The sequence below is a fragment of the Chaetura pelagica genome, unplaced genomic scaffold, assembly GCF_000747805.2.
Source record: "Chaetura pelagica isolate M959 unplaced genomic scaffold, ChaPel_1.0 scaffold288, whole genome shotgun sequence".
NCBI lineage: Eukaryota > Metazoa > Chordata > Aves > Apodiformes > Apodidae > Chaetura > Chaetura pelagica.
This window is the reverse complement of record NW_009954190.1, coordinates 1,572,241-1,596,830: the sequence shown is the minus strand read 5'-3', so window position 1 is coordinate 1,596,830 and position 24,590 is coordinate 1,572,241. Positions and strand designations below refer to the sequence as shown.

Sequence of the window (24,590 nt, the reverse complement as noted above, 5' to 3'; positions counted from 1 at the left end):
AATTAAATTACTACCGTAGGAGTGAAAATTGTTTTAAAAGAAAGACTATTATTCATACCAAATACCACGTTTTAACTAACTGGCATTACATTAATAATTATAGTAGTTATCACTCTCCATTGAAGAGAAAATGTATTCAGATTACTAGTATTATAATATAACAAAAAGAAGACAGATTTAACAAATGTTATTGTCAAGTTGTGGTAGTCATTTGCCAAATTTCTTTCCCATTATTAATAGCCAATTTGTTTTGAAGTCACTGAAAATTTGGGTAAGAAAACTGTTATTCATACAAACATACTTTCTTGACAGCCAAATAGCTATAAGCACAGAGTGAATTTTAAAAAATGCATTTTTGCATCTCTTTTTGTTTTCTTCACCTTATTCTCTCTGTCCCAAACAGATCAGATGTTAAGAAAAACGAAAAGCTAATAAGCTTTTTAGTTTCCATTGTTTTAGAGTTTCTGTGTAGCAGAGATCACAGAATTATTGAGGCTGGAAAAGACCTCTGAGATCATCAAGTCCAGCCTATGACCTAACACCACCACATTGGCTTGACCGTGGCACTAAGTGCCACATCCAGCCTTTTCTTAAACACCTCCAGGGATGGTGACTCCACCACTTCCCTGGGCAGTCCATTCCAACATCTCATCACCTTTTCTGTGAGGAAGTGCTTCCTAATATCCAATCTAAACTTTCCTTGGTGCAGCTTCAGGCCCCTTGTCCTGTTACCAGTTGCCTGGAAGCCCAACTCCCACTGGACTACAACCTCCCTTCAAGTAGCTGAAGAGAGTGATAAGGTCCCCCCTGAGTCTCCTCTTCCCCAGGCTAAACAGCCCCAGCGCCCTCAGCCTCTCCTCAGAAGACTTTCCCTCTAGTCCTTTCACCAGCCTTGTTGCTCTCCTCTGGACCTGCTCCAGCACCTCAATATCCTTCTTGAAGTGAGGGGCCCAGAACTGCACACACTACTTGAGATAAGGCCTCAAAAGTGCCAAGTACCGAAAACACTGTTTCAAGTTCTCTTTTCCATCACAAATAGTTAGATCAGCTAGAAGTGCCTTTACCTTGGCAGACTTTTTCAAATAACTATTCCCCATGATGATCACACTCGTTTCCCTGGGTTCGGAAGATCTCTCTAGTGCTTCTCACACTTGCCCATTAGACTGCTTGGTATTTCATAAATAATTGTAATGTCAATAGGTCACAACCAAAAGAATAGCTGCCTTGGATACATGCTGAAGTTGCGCATAGAGCAAAACACCACCTCTACTACCAAAAGAAAAAAATAATAATAAATCAAATCTGTATTTTTTAAAAGCTCTTGGTTGCACCCATAGCAGTTACTCACTGATGTACAGTCAGATTCTTCCAAAAAAGAGAGCTAGTTCATCATCATACTAGAAATACTGTCTAGCAGATTCAGTCTATCATTCCAAATAAACCTGTCTGGAACTGCTTGTTACTCCTAGCACAGGCAGAAGGGAGTGCAGAGGTGCCCTGTTTTGCCCTTTCAACTACACATACACATTTTCTAACTACTCTTTGTGCCTCTTTCTTCACTCCAGGTACTATAGACCTTCTTCAACTGAAGAAATAAGCCTCCTTAACATAGAACAAAACTATGAGGTTCATTTTGCCTTAAAAAGCCCCTAATGATGCATATTCTGGAGAGTCAGTTCAATAGGTCCTTGAGAGAGTCACTCTGCACCTCCCTCAATACAGTAAATTCACATGAATTCAGTCTCCAGATTTACCTGGCCAATTATTAATGTCTAAGGCAGAAGAATCAATGAAAAAAAAAAAAAAAAAAGAGGACATAAGGACCATGTTTCAAAGCCCCAGGCAGAAGACCATGAGCTGAATGTTGACGCTGAAGGCAAAGTGTCCATTTCAGAATAGCTGCCAAAATAATGCCAGCACTGCTCAAACTCTAGCCTGTTTTGAGAAACAATCATATCCAGTCACATAGCTCCCAGGGCAGTTTTGGTATTTTCAAGGGTTTTTCTTCTCCTTTTTTTTTTACTAAATTATTTGCTGCTTTGATCATTCAAAAAACTTTTTAACTTCAAATGTTCAAAATACATCCTTTCATTATTTTAGCGTTTCTTTCTCCCTTTAGCAGCATTGCTCAGAAAGGAAACTGTCCTGTGACAGAGAAACACACAGCTGCATCTCTCAGATTAAAACCTTCCAGCAGCATCAGGAATTTAGCACTCCTGGTAAAACATCTGCTGGAGACAGTTAACCTTGACAGTCCTGCAGGTAAAAATGCAAAACTAGCCCATGCTGTGGGCATATGTGTCTGCTGACGTTCCTGTACAAAGGCCTTCACCTCGGACTCTGTCCATCTTCATTACCATGTCAAACAGATTGTTGAACAGAGCTAACTCCTTTTTCAACTCATACTACAGTGACTGGGAAACAGCATTGAGCACAGTGTACTTAAGGTCTGCAAAAAAATTCTCTTAATACTGGTACAATAATATACCATCTGTACATGTACCTTTTATGTTGAACTTTAATAGTTAGATAGTAAGAAGTTACTAGTCTTATACAGCATGACTGTGCCTTTAATGAAACTAAGGATTTTGGTGGCTATTTTTCACACTACACACCCTTTGTGTCATATGCAAAAGGGCTTCTCATCCATCTGCAGGGAATTGACACAGCAGAAGTACACTCTTTTAGTATATGGCTCCCAGGAAACCACACAACTCTTTTTTTCCTCAAAAATTTATTTTCCTGCTACCAGTAACTACTATTTTTGTGAAGACCAGTTCTGGTCTAAAATTCTCACTAGTTTATAACTTTTTCATCTTGGTGATCAATTACTATTTAATTGAAATAGCATTTATCCTGCTTTGAGTTTTCAAGGTGAGACAGTCATTTGAACCTCACAAATAGGATTGGGACTGATTAGCTTCAACAACAGAGCCAAGTCAAGCGAGTTCAGTTTTGCACTGACTGCAGTACAAAACACTTTGTATTACATGCAGAGATAAAGCACATAGGATGTAGTTCCCAATTCTTCCCTGTATTGGAGAGAATTGTATTGGAAACATATGTATCGGAAAGTCCTTCTCTACAAACTAATAGGTCTACAATGTTCTACAGAAGAGAAGAAAAACTCATACAGGTCTGCAAGCTGACATCACACCGCCAGGTGGGACCTAACAGTGGAGTCTCGCGCCACCAGCAGCACATAACTCAGCCCCAGCAGGACAGCTGACACTCACAGGGCTGGGGACAAGCCTACACACTTGTACAACAGCTCAGCATCACCTGGACAGCATTTACATGCACTTCTAACAGTGTCAAGAAGGTGCATCACAGCACAAATTAGAGGAGTATGTAAGAAGAAATTTTGAATAGGCATTCCAAATAGCAGAGCAATAAGCCATCAACTCATTGCCATTGCAGAGACACCTTTTAAAGTATTTTGGGTTGTGTTTTTCCAGTGGTGCATCTAACAGTGATACTTCTTTCTTCCTACATGAGAAAAGTCCTTCCCCAGCCTGCATGCAGTCACACTCCGTTAGTTTAGAACAGCTGCTGATACAGCGAAGTTAACTCTTGTGATTTCTCACATTGAAACTTCTATCATTCTTCTCCATTTACTTTTTTGTTTTCATAAAATGTAAAAGTAATCTAAATTAAGAGTATTTATTCATACCCTGCATACAAAAAAAAATCTGATTCATTTCTGCTAATAGTTGAGCCATTTTTGAGTAAGCAGAACAAAGCTCACTCAAGTTATACACATTATTAACAGCCTATTACCCATGTCGCCTTCTTATGAGTCAATTAAGTCTAATGTCCAAACTTTTAAATGAGCAGAAGAGCCATATTTCTACATAATGAACTCTGTTAAACAGTCAACAAATGTTCATAAAAACTCATAACTCTGTCTATACAGGCTTTTAATAGAAGATACTAATATTTATATAAGAAATCTCATCTAGTACATTTTTCTCCTATCTGCCTCTACTTGAGCCTGCGATTTAACAAACTCATCAAGACCACCAAGCATAACAGTAGTTGGCTTCTTTTTTTAACTCCTTGCACATCTCTTTCTTCTGATGAAATCCTGAGCCATGACTCCTAGTTTTCCTCTCACAGAATAACCATTATTCTGAAATTAATTAATCTCCTCCAGAGCAGAGATGGGTTGTGTGTAGCAGTACTTGTCTTGGGCAGCCTGAGCACACAACACTGTCTTCTCCAACGTTAGCAGCCTGTCAGTTTTGCTTTGGGTGCTTGACACCCAGGGTGTTTCACCCATTAATGCTGCCACTGTGAGACTCCTTCAGAGAGTTCTAAATTCTGTAAATTTTGTTCTAAATTTTGTTCTCACTTTCCCAGAAAGCCATAAATGTCTAAACAGTCACTTGAGAGATAAAAAATAATGAACTTCTCAGTTAAAAAAAATATGCTGCAATACTAAATGTCCATATAGAGCAGTGTATAATGGACAATTTTTGTTTTTCAGATTTTTTTTCTCTGACATTGAAATATGTAAGCCTACATTATCCTTTTTTTTCCTAATTTTTAATGAGATTTCTACTGGAAATGGAGTTTCATAATTAACAGTTAGTTAAAAAAAACATTCAGGACCTTAAACAAGTTGCCCTTTCCTATTATTTCTCCTTCCCCATATCTAAATTATCCAAAACCTACAATAATAACATTTATGAATAGTTTCTGTCTCCTCTAAGATGCAGTTTGGAAAAATTATTACTGGCCAAGCAATAAATACTGCCCAGGATTTCAGCTGATTTTCATGCATTTGAATGGACTTCCACGTAAGAAACACACACTAAAGAAAAATATTAGAGCCCTGACTCAGAAAAGCATGTAAGTGCATTAAACAGGCATTTATCTGCATAAGCACCAAGAAAAGGCACAACATCAGAAGGCATGACAAATTCAGAAGAAGAAACACTTGGATGAGGGAGCTGGGGTTGTTTAGCCTGGAGAAGAGGAGACTCAGGGAGGACCTTCTCACTCCCTTCAACTACCTGAAGGGAGGTTGTAGTCAGGTGAGGGCTGGGCTCTTCTCCCAGGCAACTAGCAACAAGACAAGAGGACATGGCCTCAAGATGCTCCAAGGGAGGTTTAGGTTGGATATTAGGAAGTACTTCCTCAGGGAGAGGGTGATTAGATATTGGAATGGACTTCCCAGGGAAGTGGTGGAGGCACTGTCCCTTGCTGTGTTCAAGGAAAGGCTGGATGTGGCATTTAGTGCCATGGTCTGGCTGATGTGGTGGTGTTAGGTCATGGGCTGGACTTGGTGATCTTAAAGGTCTTTTCCAGCCTTGGTGATTCTGTGATTCTGTTGTTCTGTGGTTCTGTGATTCTGTGAGTATAAAATATAAGGAAGAAAAAATCTGATTGAGTTGAAGGTTTTGGAGGGTATTCCAGAAGTTTGATATTATTATTTTCAAGTTTTTCAAAACCTATTTTCAGATCTTTTTTGAGGTAAAAATCTTGCTACTATTCTCCATGAGAAGAAGACAGGTCTCTTAATAAAGATGAATCATTTTTCACATAAGTACGCATACTATAAATGTTTCTATTTCCCTTGCACTTATTTAGATACTTCACTGAATTATTTATAAACTAGCATAAATCTTTCACGTGGAGCGTAGACACAAGGGCTCAAATTGGCAGGCATCTACTTTTATATAGAAGAGACTTGTAAATCTTGGTATGTGTGCTAGAAAACATAAATGATGACTGCATTCAACATGACCCCAACAATAGGATCTGGCACCTTCTCAATCACCTTTCAGTGTCTACTTTTTTTAAAAAAAACAACAAACCAAGCAAACAAAAAAATTAAGGAAAAACCAGACAAACAAAACAAAACAAAACAATCCAACAAAAACCCCACCAACAACACACCAGCTAAAGCTTACTTCATGACTAGAAGCTGTGAAGCAGAAATTCATGACTGCAAATAGATGTTGTAGAGAAAAAAATGTTTCAACTTCCTAGCCAACTCTTCCTGGTGGACTACAAGTCTATTCATCATCACTGGTGTTACACAGTGATTAAATATGAACACAAATTAGCTTCAGTCTACATTGCCTGACTTCACAATTCTCTTACCTCCCAACACATAGGGAATTACTTTTGTCACTTTGTACTTTGGCAGGTACACACAATGATAATACAGAGTGAGAATGCCTGCAAAAAAAACCCCAAAAAACAGGACTACACAAAACCATAACCCATAATCTGAGATCACTCTCTTGCTCTACAAAGCCTATGTTCACAATCCACTGGCAAATACACATTTCCAAAATTCCTGTAACTAAAAATATATAATGTCCTAAATATTTAAAAGTATTAGAAACTTTTAAAACTCGTACAAAGTATAGCAATTAGGAACAAAACCTAAAATAAGCATAGATAGGAATTAAGTATCCAAGGAAATTGGTTGTTAATCTGCAACTCGCCAGCTACAGGAGAGCTACTTTAAATCCTAAAGACTGCAATTCCATAGAATTTGGAAAGATGCAAGGAGACAGAAGCAAAGTAAGATTTGATGTTTCATGCTTATGGCTTCAGCTCAGTCTCCTCAGAGTCTCTTCTGGCCAAACAGAAGCACTAGTATGAACTACAACTATACCAAATCTAAACTAAATCTTTCAACCTCCAATTTAATCCTCTTACATTTTGGTCTCTTTAGTATGGACACTGTAAAAGCTTACTCTTTTCTTTGCAGCAGCCTATTTGAAGACCCCAATGACTTTCCACATTACTGTGTTCCCTAACACAATCAAACTTTTTTCCCATTGGCCATAATTTCTAAATTGATTTCTGACTGCTTTGGTGATCAGGACCATCTCCACTAGTCCATATCTTTCTATCTTTGATCCATGATAATAACAAATTCAGAGGTTTGTCCTTGTTATAAGAACAAAGGTTACAAGGAAAAAGCTTGCAGATCTGTATGTCCTAAGAGGTCAAAATCATGAAACATTAATTTTTCTGCTAAGTCAGATCCTACAGTGGTTACACACATTTGAAAATTTATTAAATCCTACTACACTTAGGAACAAACTTTAAAAAGTCCACCAGTATGAGGTAACACACCACATAAGAATCCACCAGCCAGTGAACTGGCATAACTTCTGGTTCTCACAACCTCTCCCATTGGCTGGAAACAAAAATACAAGCATGAAGCAAAACAGACTGAAGTGATACCCAGCAGCCACACACTGCATGACCAGGTTAGAGTCCCACTGACAAGACAAGACCTGTTGCTTTAAAACTGAAAGCAAGAGGGGTATTTTTTCATAATTTATGACATTTCCAGTGACATTTAGTCAAACCATCAATCTTTCTAGTCCACTATAGGACAGTTTCCTCTGAAAGGACATGAAGCCATTAATTGCAGTTGAGCAAATGGAGTTGGCTTCCAGCTTCTGGAAAACAAAAAAGCAAGGATAGCTGCCCTTCAGAAGCAGTGTTTTGCGTACTGTTTTGCTTACGCTGGCAATATTTAGGGTTCTTGGCATTTGATAGTGGTCAGTATTTGTCCTCTAGCCTTTTTGCCACTGCAGGACACTACCACTGCAGTAAACTGTCCATTCAGACCAGTGCATACATTAGTCATCCTGATTAAAAAGTCAACTTGGATGGATACAAACCACAGTGATGCCCACAGCACTGCTGAGAAGGTAGCTTAGAATGCAATGAGGAAGTCAAGGTAGTCTTGACACCATTGCCATGTTATTCTTCATTTAATCTCTGTATTTGTTTCTTTCAAATACTCCCTATGAAAATAACACCCTTCTCAATTATTTCCAAAGTTACAAGAATATTTTCACCTCCCAGAGATTTTTTTTTTGTAAATCTAGCCATGTTTGAAAAGAAAATAATATTGTTCATCATATTTAACAGTGCTGAGCTGTGAGTCTATAGAGATTTTTTGTTTTTTTACATTACCCGCTAAAAGAAGGGGGGGAGGTGAGGAGGGAAAGGTGTCTGGACTTTGTCCACATATTCTGTTTTGCAGGATCAGATATCTAAGCTCATGAGGTGCACCACTAGCTCTACAGATACAGACTCAGGCTTATGGAATGGTGCCTGGCAAATTAACCTTTCTACAGAGGAGGAATAGGTTATTTAAATTTAGAAAGACCTCAAGTGATAAGAAAACATAAAGAGGAAAAAAAAATAAAGAGGGAAGACAAATTAATCAGAAAAATAGGAAATAGCTAAAAGAAAATTAGTTCTCCCACAAACTAAAAAATTATAAGGATGATAATTATTCATAAACTATAAACTAAATTAGCATTTGATAGTGGTCAGTATTTGTCCTCTAGCCTTTTTGCCACTGCAGGACACTACCACTGCAGTAAACTGTCCATTCAGACCAGTGCATACATTAGTCATCCTGATTAAAAAGTCAACTTGGATGGATACAAACCACAGTGATGCCCACAGCACTGCTGAGAAGGTAGCTTAGAATGCAATGAGGAAGTCAAGGTAGTCTTGACACCATTGCCATGTTATTCTTCATTTAATCTCTGTATTTGTTTCTTTCAAATACTCCCTATGAAAATAACACCCTTCTCAATTATTTCCAAAGTTACAAGAATATTTTCACCTCCCAGAGATTTTTTTTTTGTAAATCTAGCCATGTTTGAAAAGAAAATAATATTGTTCATCATATTTAACAGTGCTGAGCTGTGAGTCTATAGAGATTTTTTGTTTTTTTACATTACCCGCTAAAAGAAGGGGGGGAGGTGAGGAGGGAAAGGTGTCTGGACTTTGTCCACATATTCTGTTTTGCAGGATCAGATATCTAAGCTCATGAGGTGCACCACTAGCTCTACAGATACAGACCCAGGCTTATGGAATGGTGCCTGGCAAATTAACCTTTCTACAGAGGAGGAATAGGTTATTTAAATTTAGAAAGACCTCAAGTGATAAGAAAACATAAAGAGGAAAAAAAAATAAAGAGGGAAGACAAATTAATCAGAAAAATAGGAAATAGCTAAAAGAAAATTAGTTCTCCCACAAACTAAAAAATTATAAGGATGATAATTATTCATAAACTATAAACTAAATTATATTATTATATTATTATTATATTAAATTAATTCATAAACTAAACTATTCATAAACTACAAAAAAAATAATAATTAAGAAAAATCTAAATATAGTGCAGAAGTAGAACTGTTCCTTACAGTGCACAGCTAGGAACAGTTTTCCTTTCTACACAATTATCAATATGACATTCCAAAGTGAACCTCTGGTGAAAGGTGTCATAAAATCATCCACACATACTGATTTTCATGTTTGGTTTTCCATTTCTTCCTGTTTGTTCCAAAATAATTCCAGTTTTCACTGGTGTGATTGTGAAAAGACATAGCAGTTTATCAGGACTGACACTTTAATTTTCCATCATTTCTAATTCACAAAAAAGGGTCTCATAAATCTCCAAAGTTAATTTTCAATTTCTACTGCTCTTTCTCTCCCTTTCTAAGTCTTCATCTTAATTGAATGGATACAAAATAAGCTTCTTAAACCCAGTACTAAAAATGTATTCTAGAGGTCAAGCAACACAGCATGTTATGGTATTTCAAGCAACTTTTTCTTCTGCTCATTTTTGTCTCTTCATATCAAACTAACTAGCTAATAGCATTAGTGGTGCTATCTTTAAAGACAGAAAATTGATGACACAGTCAATGAGAGTGATTCCACTTTTTAATGGTATTAACCCATAGAAGAAACAGTTCACTGTGAAATTCCCATTGAAAATAACGTAAGAGTCCTACAGCCAAGCAAAGGATTTCCAGTTCTAGATTACTTACAAGTTCTTTAACCAGGCCAATAGCATCCTGGCTTGTAACAGAATTGTGTGGCCACCAGGAGTAGGGATGTAATTCTACCCCTGTCCACAGCACTGGTGAGGACTCACCTTGAGTACTGTGTACAGTTCCTCACTTCAAGAAGGATATTGAGGTGCTGGAGCAGGTCCAGAGAAGAGCAAAAAGACTGGTGAAAGGACTAGAGGGAAAGTCTTACAGGGATAGGCTGAGGGAGCTGGGGTTGTTTAGCCTGGAGAAGAGGAGGCTCAGGGGGGACCTTCTCACTTCCTTCAACTACCTGAAGGGAGGTTGTAGTCAGGTGAGGGCTGGGCTCTTCTCCCAGGCAACTAGCAACAAGACAAGAGGACATGGCCTCAAGATGCTCCAAGGGAGGTTTAGGTTGGATATTAGGAAGTACTTCCTCAGGGAGAGGGTGATTAGACATTGGAATGGACTTCCCAGGAAAGTGGTGGAGGCACCGTCTCTTGCTGTGTTCAAGGAAAGGCTGGATGTGGCACTTAGTGCCATGGTCTGGCTGATGTGGTGGTGTTAGGTCATGGGCTGGACTTGGTGATCTTAAAGGCCTTTTTCAGCCTTGGTGATTCTGTGATTCTGCAATACAGGGAGGCATGTTAAGTGAATGATGAAGCAAATCACCTTTTCTTCATTGCTGAGAGCATAAAATTACTTTATAAAATCATGAACACTACATATCATGTATTATGTATTGCCATAATATAAATTTACAACAACATTTAGTAAAAAAGGACACTACTACAAAGCTTTGGATACCTTTCAAGACTCTAAAAATCAGGAAATAGCTCAAGCCAAGGACTCCAGAGGTCATTACATTCCTGTATTCTAGACAATGACTGAGAGAAAAATTAGTCTTTCCCATTCTACACAGAAAAACTTTAAGAGGGGTATGTTGAGCATTTTCTTCTAGATGTTTCTTTCTGTCCAAAGCATGACATAAGATCAAAGGTTTAGGCAACGTGTTTAAGTTGTAATTTCTTCATAGTTTCCATTATTAAAAAAGGGAGAATCCCTGCACGGGGAAATGTAGAAATCAATTGACATAATCTTTTAAATTCCACCCCATCATTTATGGTTGTCTTCACCTTTTCTCTGCAGAGCAAGATGTTAGCCACTCTTGATGCTGTATTTTGTGGTTCTCCCCCGAAAGAGCAGAAACCACTACTAGCTGATTCCACATAAATGTAACTTTTGCAGAAGAGTACCCCACAATTCACTACTGCTCACCTATTTTACTTAGCCTACAATAACTTTAAAATGTTATTTTTGTTTTAAAAAGTAATTGACTGGTATTTTATGTTCCTCAAAGCCTTATTAGGATACTTTCTTACTGCTGCAGTGCCAGTGTTCTTCCAACAACAGCCCTAAAGAAAGTTTTGAGATGGAGAAAAATACTTGATTTAAGTATGTCAGTTCAGAGTATATGGGATAGCCTGCCTTAGGATAATTTTATTCCAAGATATTTTGTAAATAGTAAGCTAAAAATAAAATTTAAAAATTCTCTATTCTACTTAGTGGTTTTACTGAATTTAAAAATTAAAACATTTATCTTAGTAGCCACTTCTCTTGAACAAATCCTATTTTTCACTTCCCTATGAACTAACAAAAAATACAGTGTTCAGTTTTCTTGAAAACCACTGTGTTATAATATTCATTATATTCAACATCTGGGTGCACACTTGACTAGAAGTCTTTTGTCTAAAGCAGCTACATCTCAGTGCCATAAATGTCTCGTATTTCCAGGCATTCCACTTTGAAATCTCCTATCTAAAAAGCTGCAAATACTGCAGAACAAGCATCACTTCTAATAGAGAGGTTGTGCACAAGCACAGTGTCAAGAAAGTGAGCCACTGACTCTCTAGGAAAAAAAAAAATAAAAATCAAATGTACATACAGGAGCACATTCTGAAGCTTCCAGAGGTATGCTGAATTTTTGCCATTCAGATCTAATTTCAGAAGCATTCATGGTAAACTGAAAGATTTTACATATCGCTTTTCAAAATGAAGGAACTAAGTACTTAAGTATAATCAAGAAGAGTGTGTAGCTCTGTATGAATGGGTATTGAAGCTTCTCCCTGTCCTTCTTCCTCTTTCTTTCCTCCCACCAATATTTCATTCTATTCATCTACAGAATTCCCAAGAACTGTGATAAACACAAATATTTTGACCCTACAAAACTGTTAACATGTATTTTTTCTTCCCTAGGCAGCAGAGTAAAAGAAATCCTGAAGTAACTATAACCAACACAACCTACGTTTCAGGGCAACACCAGTTTCCTGGGCCTTACTTACGTTGTGATCTTCAAACAAAAAGCTCCCCCCCACAACAGGCCTTTTCTCTCCCCAGCTTTCTCTTCATTTAACTGCCATTTCAAATGTCATTTTTCTTCAGCATCTCCTGATTAGATTTTTCCTTTACCATCTTCTCCCATCAAGGTCTTAGTGTACTTCTTTTTCAGATTGGTTTCCTATTTATAGGAGCACTCAAATCCTTTAGCACAGTTAGCTTATCAGTTTGACAACACTCAGTTTGTCCAGGTTTCCCTGCATACTCTAGGAAATCCTTTCCTGATTCAGAGATTGCCAGACAAATGCAGAAAACAGTGTCCTTCTTTTAAACACAAATACTCTCAATTCAGAAAAACATCCTCCAATCTTTACGAAAAGCAAGGTGAGTATATAGCTTGATAAGACTTGAAAATATTTAAGATATTAGGATTTCCACTCTAATAAATATCACAGCAGTGAAGAAGGACCATCTTAACATCTAGTACCAAATTCAGTTTTAAAAGCACTGCAGCTTATTATCATGCTACCAGCTCATGGCTTTTTCAAGGCTAGACTAGTCACCCATGCCAACAATTTGAAATCATTACTAGGAATACATGGAACTGTTTTTTCAAGGTGTCTTTACATCAGCCAAACTTTCTCCCAGTCACAACAGTCCTTCAGCCTCTGCTTGCCCTTATAACCCATTCCTGAGCTCCAATTACTTCAGCAGAGTTACATTTCCTGATGTAACAAGTGTAAATCTAAGTGTTTTCCTGAGAAAAGTTGTCTTAAGTTGTCAGGACTTCCAAATGACAAGCAACTTTACCTTGCTCTGGACTATCCTAATTACAGGTTAGGAACACCAATATGTTAATTTGTGTAGAAATGTAAACGTGTGTTCACACATATATATATACACACCAAAAAAAATACCAGCAGACATATTTTTATAGAAGGATAAAAACTCCACCTGAAGTTTGAAAGCACTAGGACCACACATGTGCTCCTCCCTTGTCTCAGACTTGCACTCCATCCCTGTTTCTGCAGTGCACAGAGTTGCCACACTGGGCTTCTCTGAACACTAGAATAGCAATGAAAAATTTAGGTCACGCATTTTCCTTTAGCCTCCCCTGTCACCAAGACTTTTCCCCTCAGAGGCAAGGCTTGGGTGTCTGGAGGCAGCAGTTTACTTGCAGTGGGATTAGGAAAGTGTAACAATTACCTTGTTAGTTTTAAATTGCACTGCCAGTAAACAAACAAAATAAGATTTGCAACGATTGTTCATTATAATTACTAGTACACACCTCTTGATGTATATTTTTAAGGAGTACACAAACAGTAACAGCACAAGACACAGGTTTAGTAATTTTCCTCACACTGTTCTAGAAAGTTAGCTATTGACATTTGAACAAAAGCAGGCATTATTTCAAAGAGGTTTGCCCTCATCTCACTATCTGTCAGGATTGCAGTGCAAAGCACATTACTCTAAAGAATACAAACCCAACATGCACATCTGTACTTCTCTAGACAGTAATGGGTATGTTTCTGCTACCAAATAAACATTTTTAAATGGTTGAGAGTAAAAATCATTGAAATTTTGCTGGGTTTTCATTTCAGTAAGTGAGGAAAAAGGAAAGCTGTTAACATGGCTACTAAAAGTAGTATTAACAGTAGAGAGATATCTACAGCTATCATTGTACTTCTAACTACAGCAGAATGGTTACTTTTATTACAGAAGCATTGGAAAAGGCATTGATTCAGAAGTATTAGAATAGCCACTCATTGGCTCAGTGACAGTACAACATACTCAATGCAGTGTGGTGAGGCTGAAGTATAAGGAAACAGCTAAGAACCAACTATAAGAGCCCCTAGAGACAGTTTTGGGAGACAGCTGTCACAGCTCCTGCACTGAGGTGGAGACCGGCTGCGAGACTGTAACACTGTACCTTCCTACAGTAGCTGTTTCCAAAATGTGATAGTAATTAGGGAAGAAACTTTGAAAAGATCAAAGCTCCCATCTCACTTTAAAATTTAGGAAGTGGTAAGTGCAACAAGAGTAAGTGAATAAACCTGCAGTTTAAGCAAAACCTGCATCCTCCATCCTCTAAAAATAATGAACATCACACACAAAAAAGTCACATGCAACACAAACTGCCTTTGCAAGATAGAAGGTTTAGCTAGTTATACTGTGATCACAGTCATCACAGAATCCTAGAATGGTTTGGGTTGGAAGGGACCTTAAAGATTTAGTTCCAACCCTCCTGTCATGGGTAGGGACAACTCCCACAAAACAAGGTTGCTCGAAGTCCCATCCAACCTGGCCTTGAACACTTCCAGGGAGCAGGCATCCACAGCTTCCCTGGGCAACCCCCACCAGTGTGTCAACACCCTCACAGGAAAGAATTTCTTCCTAATGCCTAGCCTAAATCTCCCCTTTTCCAGTTTTGATCCTTTACCCCTCTTCCTATCACTACAAGCCCTTGTAAACAGTCCCTCCTCAGCTTTCTTGTAGGCCCCTTCAGGTATGGCAGGCTGCTATAAGGTCTCTCCAGAGCCTTCTCTTCTTCAGGCTGAATAACCCAAACTCTCTCAGCCTGTCTCCATACCAGAAGTGCTCCAGCCCTCTATCTCCATGGCCCTCCTCTGGACTCTCTCCAGGAGCTCCATGTCATTCCTGTGTTGGGGGCTCCAGAACTGGACACAGTACTGTAGGTCGGGTCTCACATGAGTGAAGTGGAGGGGGAGAATCCCCTCCCTTGACTTGCTGGACACACTTCTTTGTCCAGGACACAGTTGGCTGTCTGGGCTGTGAGTCCACATTGTCAGCTCATGTTGAGCTTCTCATCAATCAACTAACCTCAAGTCCTTCTCCTCAGGGCTGTTCTCAATCCATTCTCCTCCCCATGAAAATACGTACTTCCCTTCGGTCCATAATGTTTCATTTTGCACAAATAACTTTCCCTTTTATAAAATATTCTCTCCTTTTAATTCCCCCAGCTCACTTGTTCTGCTATTGAGGCACCAACTTAAAACATGTGATGACTAACAAAGGAAACCCTGTACCTGCAATGCATCAAACCAGTTCTGTTGGCCCCTCACAGGTCACTGCAACATGAGCTTAGCATGCCTATTTTGGAGAAAAATGACAAAGATAACCATTTCTTGCTTCCAGCTGCACAGGTATATCACCCAGACAAGCAGGAAAATAATTCTGTCGTGCTGCCAGAAGTCTCAGTCCTTGGATTCAAAACTGTATGCAAGTAGCCTCAAATATAGGCAGTAATAAAATCCACTGCCCAAAGGATGAAGATGCCTAAGGTGTTTAAATGAATTTGTCAAACAAAGTTTTACCAAATAATGAACAGATAATGAGTTATACAGCAGAGCTAGTGTTCCGTATCTGTGCCAAAATCCTACCCTGCTTGATTTTTACCCCCTGAAAAGTTGTTGATGTCATTTAGTATGTCATTTGCTATACTTTACTTTTTATACTTCAATTTTTTAAAAAATAAATTTATTACATTTTTATTTTTAAAACACGAAAATACAATTGTAATTATTAAATAAAGGGACTTAATTTTCCATTGTAAGGGAAGAGAAGGTTGAAAGATCAGAATGTATTTCTATAGAATAGGATAGGATAGGACTATTTCAGTTGAAAGGGACCTACAACGATCATCTAGTCTGTCTGACCAGTTTAGGGCTGATAAAAAAATTAAAGCATGTTAAGGCAGGACCTTGTCCAAATGTCTCTTAAACACTGACAGGCTTGGGGCATCAACCGCCCCTCTAGGAAGCTTGTTCCAGTGTTTGACCACCCTCTCAGGAGAGAAACATTTCCTAACGTCCACTCTAAACCTCTCCTGGCAAAGCTCTGAACCATTCCCATGCGTCCTATCACCTGATGCCAGGGAGAAGAGATCAGCACCTCCCATCTCCCTCTGCATTTTCCCTCCTCAGGAAGCTGTAGAGAGCCAAAACTCAGTTCTCACTGAGTTGGTTTTTTTTAATTTCTTTAAATAATTCTCCAGACTAATGCAAGAATGTTCAAGATGAAATCCAGACAGGCTTGCACATCAATTGTATACTAAAATTCATACAGAAATCTGAAGGTAGGTATCAGACCAAGAACTGCAAATGACGGAAAACTATTTTCCCAAATGTGATCAGAAACCACCTCTCCAAACCATTTCTGAATTAAACTTAAAATACTGCAAAATTCGTGTCAGACAAATAAAAACCAAACCTGCCTAACACTTAGAATGATAGAAAAAAATATACTTTTCATCTATTTTTCAGCACCTAAGAGTCATTATTCTGTTAAAATACTCTTGAAACTAATTATTAAAAATAATTGCCATTCATAAGGGTAGAGGATTACCAAGTGCCAATGAAGAAGATCAAATAGACAGTTCACTTGAAAAGTACAGAGAATTTTCAAATAGCTATGTAAAAATAAGAACTAATGAGGAGATGTCCTTTGGTGTTGTCTAATAACTAAAGAAAGCTCATACGCACACATTTGTATACTTTAAAAACATCTTTTACATTGTCCTTTAATATTTTCACCACTACTTAAAATATATATATATTAAATTCTGTTATTGCACAGGTTTTATATAAAATATATATTACTACATACTTGATTACCATCAAATTTAAAGTAGGCAGCTTATAAAAGCCTAGTATATTTTGTAACCATTTATGATCTGAGAAATTAAGTATGCCAATAAATATGATCAGGAGACATGATTCTTTCCTCTACTTAAGAGCCCCTGCCTGCAGGATGCCACTGGGGATGGTCAAGCAGTCTCACCCAGGCACCAACACAGTCCCCTTGCAAAATCATCAGCAACTCAACCTGCATTCCTTATTATTGCAAAAACGTGTATGTAGAATTTCACAGCATATTCCTGAAGCCTTTTTCACTCTACTGAACTTCATCTTCTCCAGTGCAATCCACTGAAAAATTATTTTCTCAGCTATTAGTTGAGTTTCAGCATTTGAGTTCTGTTGCTCTAAAATCTCAAGTACTACCAGAGCTCTAGTATTGGAGTAGTTAGTCTTCTGCTTTTATCAAAGCAAGCATTTCAGTGTGGTGGAAGCCATTCCTAAAGAAAAATTATTTATCTTAGGATAAGGATCAAACCATTAAAAAGAAGATTACTGCTACAGAGCTGTTACGCTACAAATTATCAAAACCAAACCACACAAACTTCAACCAACACTCCCCCTTTTTCAAAGACTAGGCACAGTAAAGAAAATATAATTCTGTATGCTATACACTAATGAAATATAAACACTTCAAAAACTGTATTTATTTCAGAAATAAGACTAGGTGGTTTTGTGTGGTGTATTTAATCCATATTAATGAACTTTACCACATTTTTATGCATTGGGTAAGAGCATTTTGCATTACAGCATTTTGCAGGAGCTTATCAAAGACCTGATATCTAAGGAAACACTAAGAAACTATAGAAGGCTGACTGTAATAAAAAAGGATTGAATTATTACACCACTGTAATAATTAACATACTGGTAAGAAGACCAAAAACACAGCAACACCTCAGAATTTTCAACTTTAAGGTGGGGGGGTCAGGGAACAACATATGGTTAAAATACATAATTGGATAATTTTTCTTTTAAGGTTTAAGTCACCACTTGAGTCAAAAGTTCTGCAAAGGAAATCACTAATCACTAGAAATTGTAGTTCATGTGATTAGGAGGCATTCTATTTTTAACAGTACTGATTAACAGATGGAAGTGGAGTTTTTCCTTCAAAAGTGCTTTAGTCATCATAAAGTATCAACAAAATGTTAATTAAACACATTTGTAGCACTAAAAAGAACACCAACATGTTAAGTCATGTTCATTCTCTACACCTATTTCTACAGTTTTCTGACAAAATTACCATACAGTTATATCAACACATACATGTATTTGTCAGGATAGGGAAGAAAACCTACCAGGTCGTCACTACAACTTGAATTCTTTTTTAACATGTTGGTAAATATTGCCAATGCTATGTTTATATTAATATATCGATATATGTTTCCACAATTGTATATCGTGTTTATCAATTTATTTCTGATGTGGGAAAAATTCTCGTGTTTCTGCCCTTGAACCAGGATGAAAAGGCTCTTTGGAAAGAACAGCACAGGTGAGAGCGGACATAGATTCCCTATTTGCTTTCCACATAAAAGTCTCAAATAGCCTTGCTTAGCATTGCTTTAAACACAAGTATTTACTCCTATGCAATTACTAATGTATACTTGAAAGGCTGTGTGCTTGTGAAATAGTGAGTGTGTGTAAAGGAACTGCATAAGAAATATGCTAAGCAGAATAACTGATAGTTTGATAGTCCAAAGATTACCACAGTTGTATTTTATTTACCTAACTACTTCACTTGAGTAAGAAACAAAACAAACCTGCAGAGATCCCCATAACTTCCTGCACTGAATCACTAAGTTTAGCTGAATCATACTACCATAGATGAGGTCTAAAGAAGAGTTTAGTAAGGAGAATTAAAAGGGAACATATTATTCCCATGAGTTGTTAAATATATAAAACATAACCCCTTTCTTCTGAAGGAAGCCGTGTTTCCCCAAGATGAACGAAGGGTCTGAGGCACAGGACAAGCAGGAGGAATATCTGAAGAAATGAACAGCATTGAAACAGCACTTGATAATGAAAAGAACTTGCGTCTTCCATCTTAAAACAACTAGCCAGCATTTCATAAGAGATTATTAAAACATTACAAATTTATACAAGGATGTCTTTCTTCTTCTTTGTTCTTTCTAGCCAATTGGAAGTCAAATTCATAGCCAGAGAACAGTCACACTCTGTCAACAGTCACTGGGGGAGAAAATTACAAACTTCCCTTAAAATATCTTTTAAGTCCCTACAGCAAAGGAAACAAGACAGGGATTTGGGGTCTATCTGAGTTCTGGACTTCTGTGATTATGACTAAACACCAGTTCACCAAAACAAGCAAAAATGGGACATCAAAGATCCCAGGTTTTTTGTGTCACTTTTTTTGTATCCTGACTACATCATGTGACAATGGCATGATAATGCCATAGCTCAACTGACAGTAGTATTGAAACCTATACAATATTCACCAGAAGTTGTGGGCTATATTGCCCACCACCATCTTAATCAGCTTGAAGATCAGTTCTCATCCCCAAAGTAAACCCGTTGACAATTTTACCACCGCAAACGTACGTGACAGATAGTACTTTGTATATTAACTACATGAAGGAAGGGAACGTGGTCTGCCCAATTTCTCAAAAAACCACACTTCTCACACCATTATTATCTTGGACTGGGTATGCTAAGCTCATTTCTACTCCCAGTTACACCAAAGCAAATTCAGCCTAAATCCATTAACCAAATGATTTTAGAATGGTTGGAGGTCAATCTCAGCTGTACACACATGTGCATATGTAACAGCACTTGCTCCTGCAATGACAAGACAGATCATCGGTGTGGCATTTATGCCAAAGCCATGATAAAATGCTCTTCCCAGATGAATAAGTGACAGCAAGAAGGCTGTTTTGAATGGGAAGAGGAAGCCAAGAGCTGGCTTGTTTCCATGGAAACACTAGCAGCATCAGGCAGAACAGCTGTAGAGGAAAAGGCAGAAGTTTGGGAGACAGAAATCCTGCTGATTTTACCTCACCAATATGTCAGTACCATCAGAGATCATCTACATTTAAGGTAGATGACGGCAGCTGATGTTGAATATATCATGTATTAAAGCTACAGTTTCCAATTAGAACTTTTAAAAGCCAGCAAGCCAGAAGTAAGTTAATAAAAATTACAATATGATTTACTCAGTCCACGTATACATGAAGCTACAGAGTGCAGGAATATCTGTAACTGTGCTGCATTATGATTTTTGTTAGTAGAAAAAATCACGCTGTTTCTTTAAAAATGAGAGTTCCCATAGGCTAAATGCTTCAAGCAGGACAAGTGGTTTTCACCAATTTAAACTAATGGACTCTTTTCCCACTTAAAATTAATTCATCACTTTGAAAACCAACATGGCAAAAGGAATACCCTCTTTGCAGATCCCTAATCAACCTTTATTACTTACTTCATATTATTTTCAGATAGAGGATGTCTGCATACCTCTAAAATTGTTAAATGACAAAATGTAAGTATACTGTCTTTTCTTGTTGAATAAAAGACTGGGAGTAAAGATTTTTCACTTCTATTTTTTAATCAAGCAAAGAAACTTTGTTATTCACTATTAATCTACAAATTTATATTCTGAGATTAACATATCTATTCAATAATATTTTCTCCCTCTCCCATCTCACTCATTTCAGCTGATTCTCCCTACAAGCAACACCATCAAATGTTCAAAGCTGGTGTAGATGTTACAGGACAGTGAAAGGAGACTCTGACAATGTACTTTAAGGTAAAGCAACAGATGGGAACTTCACATTTCCATCCAACAATCCCACTCACTGCTCAAGTCCTGCTCCTCATATCACAATGAAGCAGCATAAGATCAGTAGTTTTTAAAACATTTGCAAGACGTAAGTATCTTGAAGCTTAGATTGCACAGCTTTTGTGGTTTCACATGCATTTCAGTGAATACTTACAGCAATCTTTACAAATACTTGTTAATTTGGTTTTAGCCTTTCCTTGTAAACCAGTCTTTCCTATTGATAAAAGCCATACAGCAAAGAGTTTGAGTGACTTGCTTTTGGCTGCTGAGAACAGCAAGGGCACTGCAGGCCCCACTCAAGTGCCCTGGGCCAGACTGACTCCTGCAGTGCTGAGATACCCAGCTTCAGAGGCACTACCTCCCTTATCCATGAACAGATTTGCAGTCTTCTCAGAAAGTGAACGATGTGAATCCCAGGGCCAATTCTTAGTTCCTGCATTAAGTACATGAGTAATCCATAATCCTTAGGAAGAATCAATGACAAATACTAATTACTTCTTTAAAAAGCATCATATTTCAGCTATTATTCAAAAGTAAAAGGCTTTAAAAGCTTAATTAATTTGAAAAATTATATCTGAGACTAGCACTGACATGCTAGGTCCTGCTGGACATCTGCAGACACTTTTAAAGTCAGAGCTCAATTATGCCTCTCATACTTCCTTACAAACTACTTACATGTATCTTGGCACTTTACTAAAGCATGATGAGTTCTTTGCACTTCCAGGCCATTGAAGGATACCAAACTCACTTACAGGTATTAACGAAAAAAACTCACCGTACACACCTCGAGTCAGGTAAGAACCAGGCGTCTTTTTCAGAGGTGCTTAAATCAACTCATAGTAAGATTTAGTTGCCCAACATTTCTCCTCCTATGACAGCTTCTTATGCCAGTAGCTCTCTATATCTACATAATAGCATTCTATCAAAAAGCAGTTTGTGAATGATTGCTCTATTAAGCCCGGAGTGCAAGGAGTACTGCTGTACTCTTTAGCTTCATTTCACAGTCTACGAAATCCAAAACAACAAGATGAAAACAGAAATAACATTCAGATGTAAATCCTAAACTTGAGAAACAAAGAAAAATGTTGCAGGTTTCAAAGCAATTGTACGTACATGGATTACATTTTATATTTACAAAAGCCATGTTTAGTAGATGTCACTATCTGAAAATCACACAGCATACACCAGAAGTTCAAATTTTTTTTTAGAATCTTAAATGAAGTAAACCTTCCTCTTAACATACTAGTTTCACCATTTATGTAACATGACTGGATGGTCTTGTTAGAATAATCTTGTGCGTGCACTATCCCCCAATAGGTTACCATGGCAACTTATATTTGAATTTCTATAAATTTCTATTTTTAGAGATCACAGTTTAGGATTAAAAAAAAAAACAACGCAAATATTAAGTACCATTTCATTAATATAAAATATCCCATTTTTATCATCACCATACTGCCCAGAAAAGATACTGCTGAAGTTAAATCAGACAGTGATGCTAAAAAAAAGAATTACCACAGCTATTAAGAAAGTTTACCACTAAGCAACCTCACTATAATCTTAGTGGTGTATGAGTCAGTAGCTAACACTATGAGGCAAAGATTGATGTTCATAGAGCTTTGTCTTGATTTCAGTAAGACCAGGATTTCACCCAAATGTTTTTAGAGTTAGTCATCATTTCAGCTGACACAAAACAAAAGTGTATTTGCCAGAATACTCAAAATATAATCTTTGTTTCAGGTGTGGGAAAATGTTGACTTGACAGTAATGTCTCAGTTCCAAACTAAGGCTACCACCTCCTTAAATTACTGTTTTTAAGAGTGCTTACTAAGTGCATGCTAGTCCTTAAATACAAATTTACTTAATGCTTTAAAACCTGCTAGCAATTCTCAAAGTTGTCTCCCTACCTGGAAAATCAAGCTACATAGCAGCAGCCTTGAAGAAAATGAAAACACTGATTTAGACACTGCTGCTACATCTTTGACACTGCCTGGGCTTGAAACCAAAACATAATATTTAATAGCAGTTTATAAGATAAATCTCTTATCTTCTAAGGGATTAACATTGCCATGCTACAATTTTCTATCATAGTGTTAATTAAGGCATTCATTTTGCAAACTTGAAGTATCTTTACCCAAGCCACTGATCTTTCAGGATGGTCTAGTACAGACAGAAAATCTGGAAAGCAAGTGCCTACAGATTCTGTCCATGAGTGGACCAAAGTGGACTGAAAACCCAAGCAACAGCTACAACGCCAGGGCACAATTGCATTCAGCATGCCTACCTTCTGATTTTTCCTAGTATCTTCCATTTAACTCTTACTCTGTACTCCTCAGTTCTCCAGCAAAGTTCAGTGGAGAGACTCCCTGCTGTAAAAGCTGTAGACTTTACACTGTCAGCAACTTTCCACAAAACAGTAGGTGAAAGACAACCTGCAGGGCAAACACCACACTCACTACAGTTTTGCCAGGCAACTGACAGCTAAACTTTCTTTAGGTTTCACAAAGCTGAGACGAGAGCAACGTGGGTATGTCATTGATAAGCAAAGACAGACACCTTGGGTAGCTTTTCTTCAGATCCAATCCCGTGTTAAAAACGTATTTCAAATATCAGCTGGAACCAGCTGTCAAGGGAAAACAAAGTGGTGGGCAACCTTCAAAAACAAACAGCTCTGGCACTCAGCAAGTGACAGTAATAACTACGAGGAATTTTACTTTCTGTTTAACTTACCTCCCTAAACTCATAGGAGTTGCTAACTTTCACAGAGACTGCGTCAGGCCAGAGGGTACAACTCAGATATCACTTAACCACACGCTTATGGCCATATCTATGAGGTTGCCAGTGAAATCAGTAGGACTGATGTTGAGATGATATGCACCATAACCGCAGTTTTTCAGGATGAGGTTTAGCTCTGAATGCTTCACTGGAAATCCTAGTAAATATGTTGCAAAACAATTACCATATTTTTTAAATAATACATTTCCAATTACATGTTCTTCTTCTTCTTGAATCTCAGACAGGATTTGCTGATGGTTGCTTTTCTCACTATTAAATTTGAGGCATCACTGTCTGTTTCTCTCACAGGAATGACAACAATTTGCCCCACAGCCCTGGAGTTAGAACGTGAACCCCCATCACCACTAACAACAGCACTGAAAGACAGAACTAAAATCCACATCGTATTCCAAAGCAAAAAGCAGTCAGAGTCAAAATCCAAAAATCCCTATCTAAATAACAGAAACTGAGCAGGATCATTTACTGCCTCATACCCATACCCTCAGCCAGAGAGACTGTGAGGGTCACATTGAGAAATCAATGGAGGGAGAGAGCCAGGGTGACCCTCTGTCACACTTACTTTGTTGAACTCAGATCACCTCCCCGTGCAGACAGAGCGAAGCCGAGAAAGGGCTGGCTCGCTCTCCTGCACCCCTGTCACCACTTCACCCCAAACCCAAGAACTCTGACAGCTGTGGGAGAAATTATGGCCCCCCAGTAGGGCCAGCTGCCCCAGCACCAGAGGCATCTCCCTCCTTGTGAGCCCTCAAAAAGGACGAGGGCACTCTGGGGCTGTTCCAGCTCCCACACACAGACGACTCACCCAGACAGCAGCACCTTCACACAGCCCCAGGCCAGGGGGGCAAGCGTGGCTCCCTCACAGGCTGCTGCTCAGGGAACAGCTCCCACCCTGTGCACTCCCGCGGTGGGACAGCGGCACAGCAGGACCCCCTCAACGCCTAACGCTGCCTGCAGATGCAGAGAGGACGAGCACCACGGCCCAACGGGGGCAAATGTCAATCCCACACGAACAGCCCACCAAAGCATCAGCTCCTCACGCCCACACACTCACCCACCCCACGAGGGGCGAGCTTCCCCTCCCACACAGGGGACCACGACGTGCACGCCCCAGCGGGCTCTGGGAGCGCCGTCCGACGGCGCTTACCCTGGCGGCCCGCGAGGAGTAGGGGTCCTCGAAGAGCGCCCAGACGCGGGGCTGTAGCC

At 38.5% G+C, this 24,590-nt stretch overlaps 1 protein-coding gene across 1 annotated transcript in view; it reads right to left on the bottom strand.

Annotated features, from left to right (window-relative positions):
* The window catches only part of KCNC2 (potassium voltage-gated channel, Shaw-related subfamily, member 2), a 96,922-nt gene that overhangs the window by 68,203 nt on the left and 4,129 nt on the right, over window positions 1-24,590 (bottom strand). Inside the window, exon 3 of the mRNA XM_010003078.1 lies at window positions 24,532-24,582. Within this exon, the coding sequence (XP_010001380.1) occupies window positions 24,532-24,582 (51 nt within the window). The remainder of the gene's footprint in view (window positions 1-24,531; window positions 24,583-24,590) is intronic.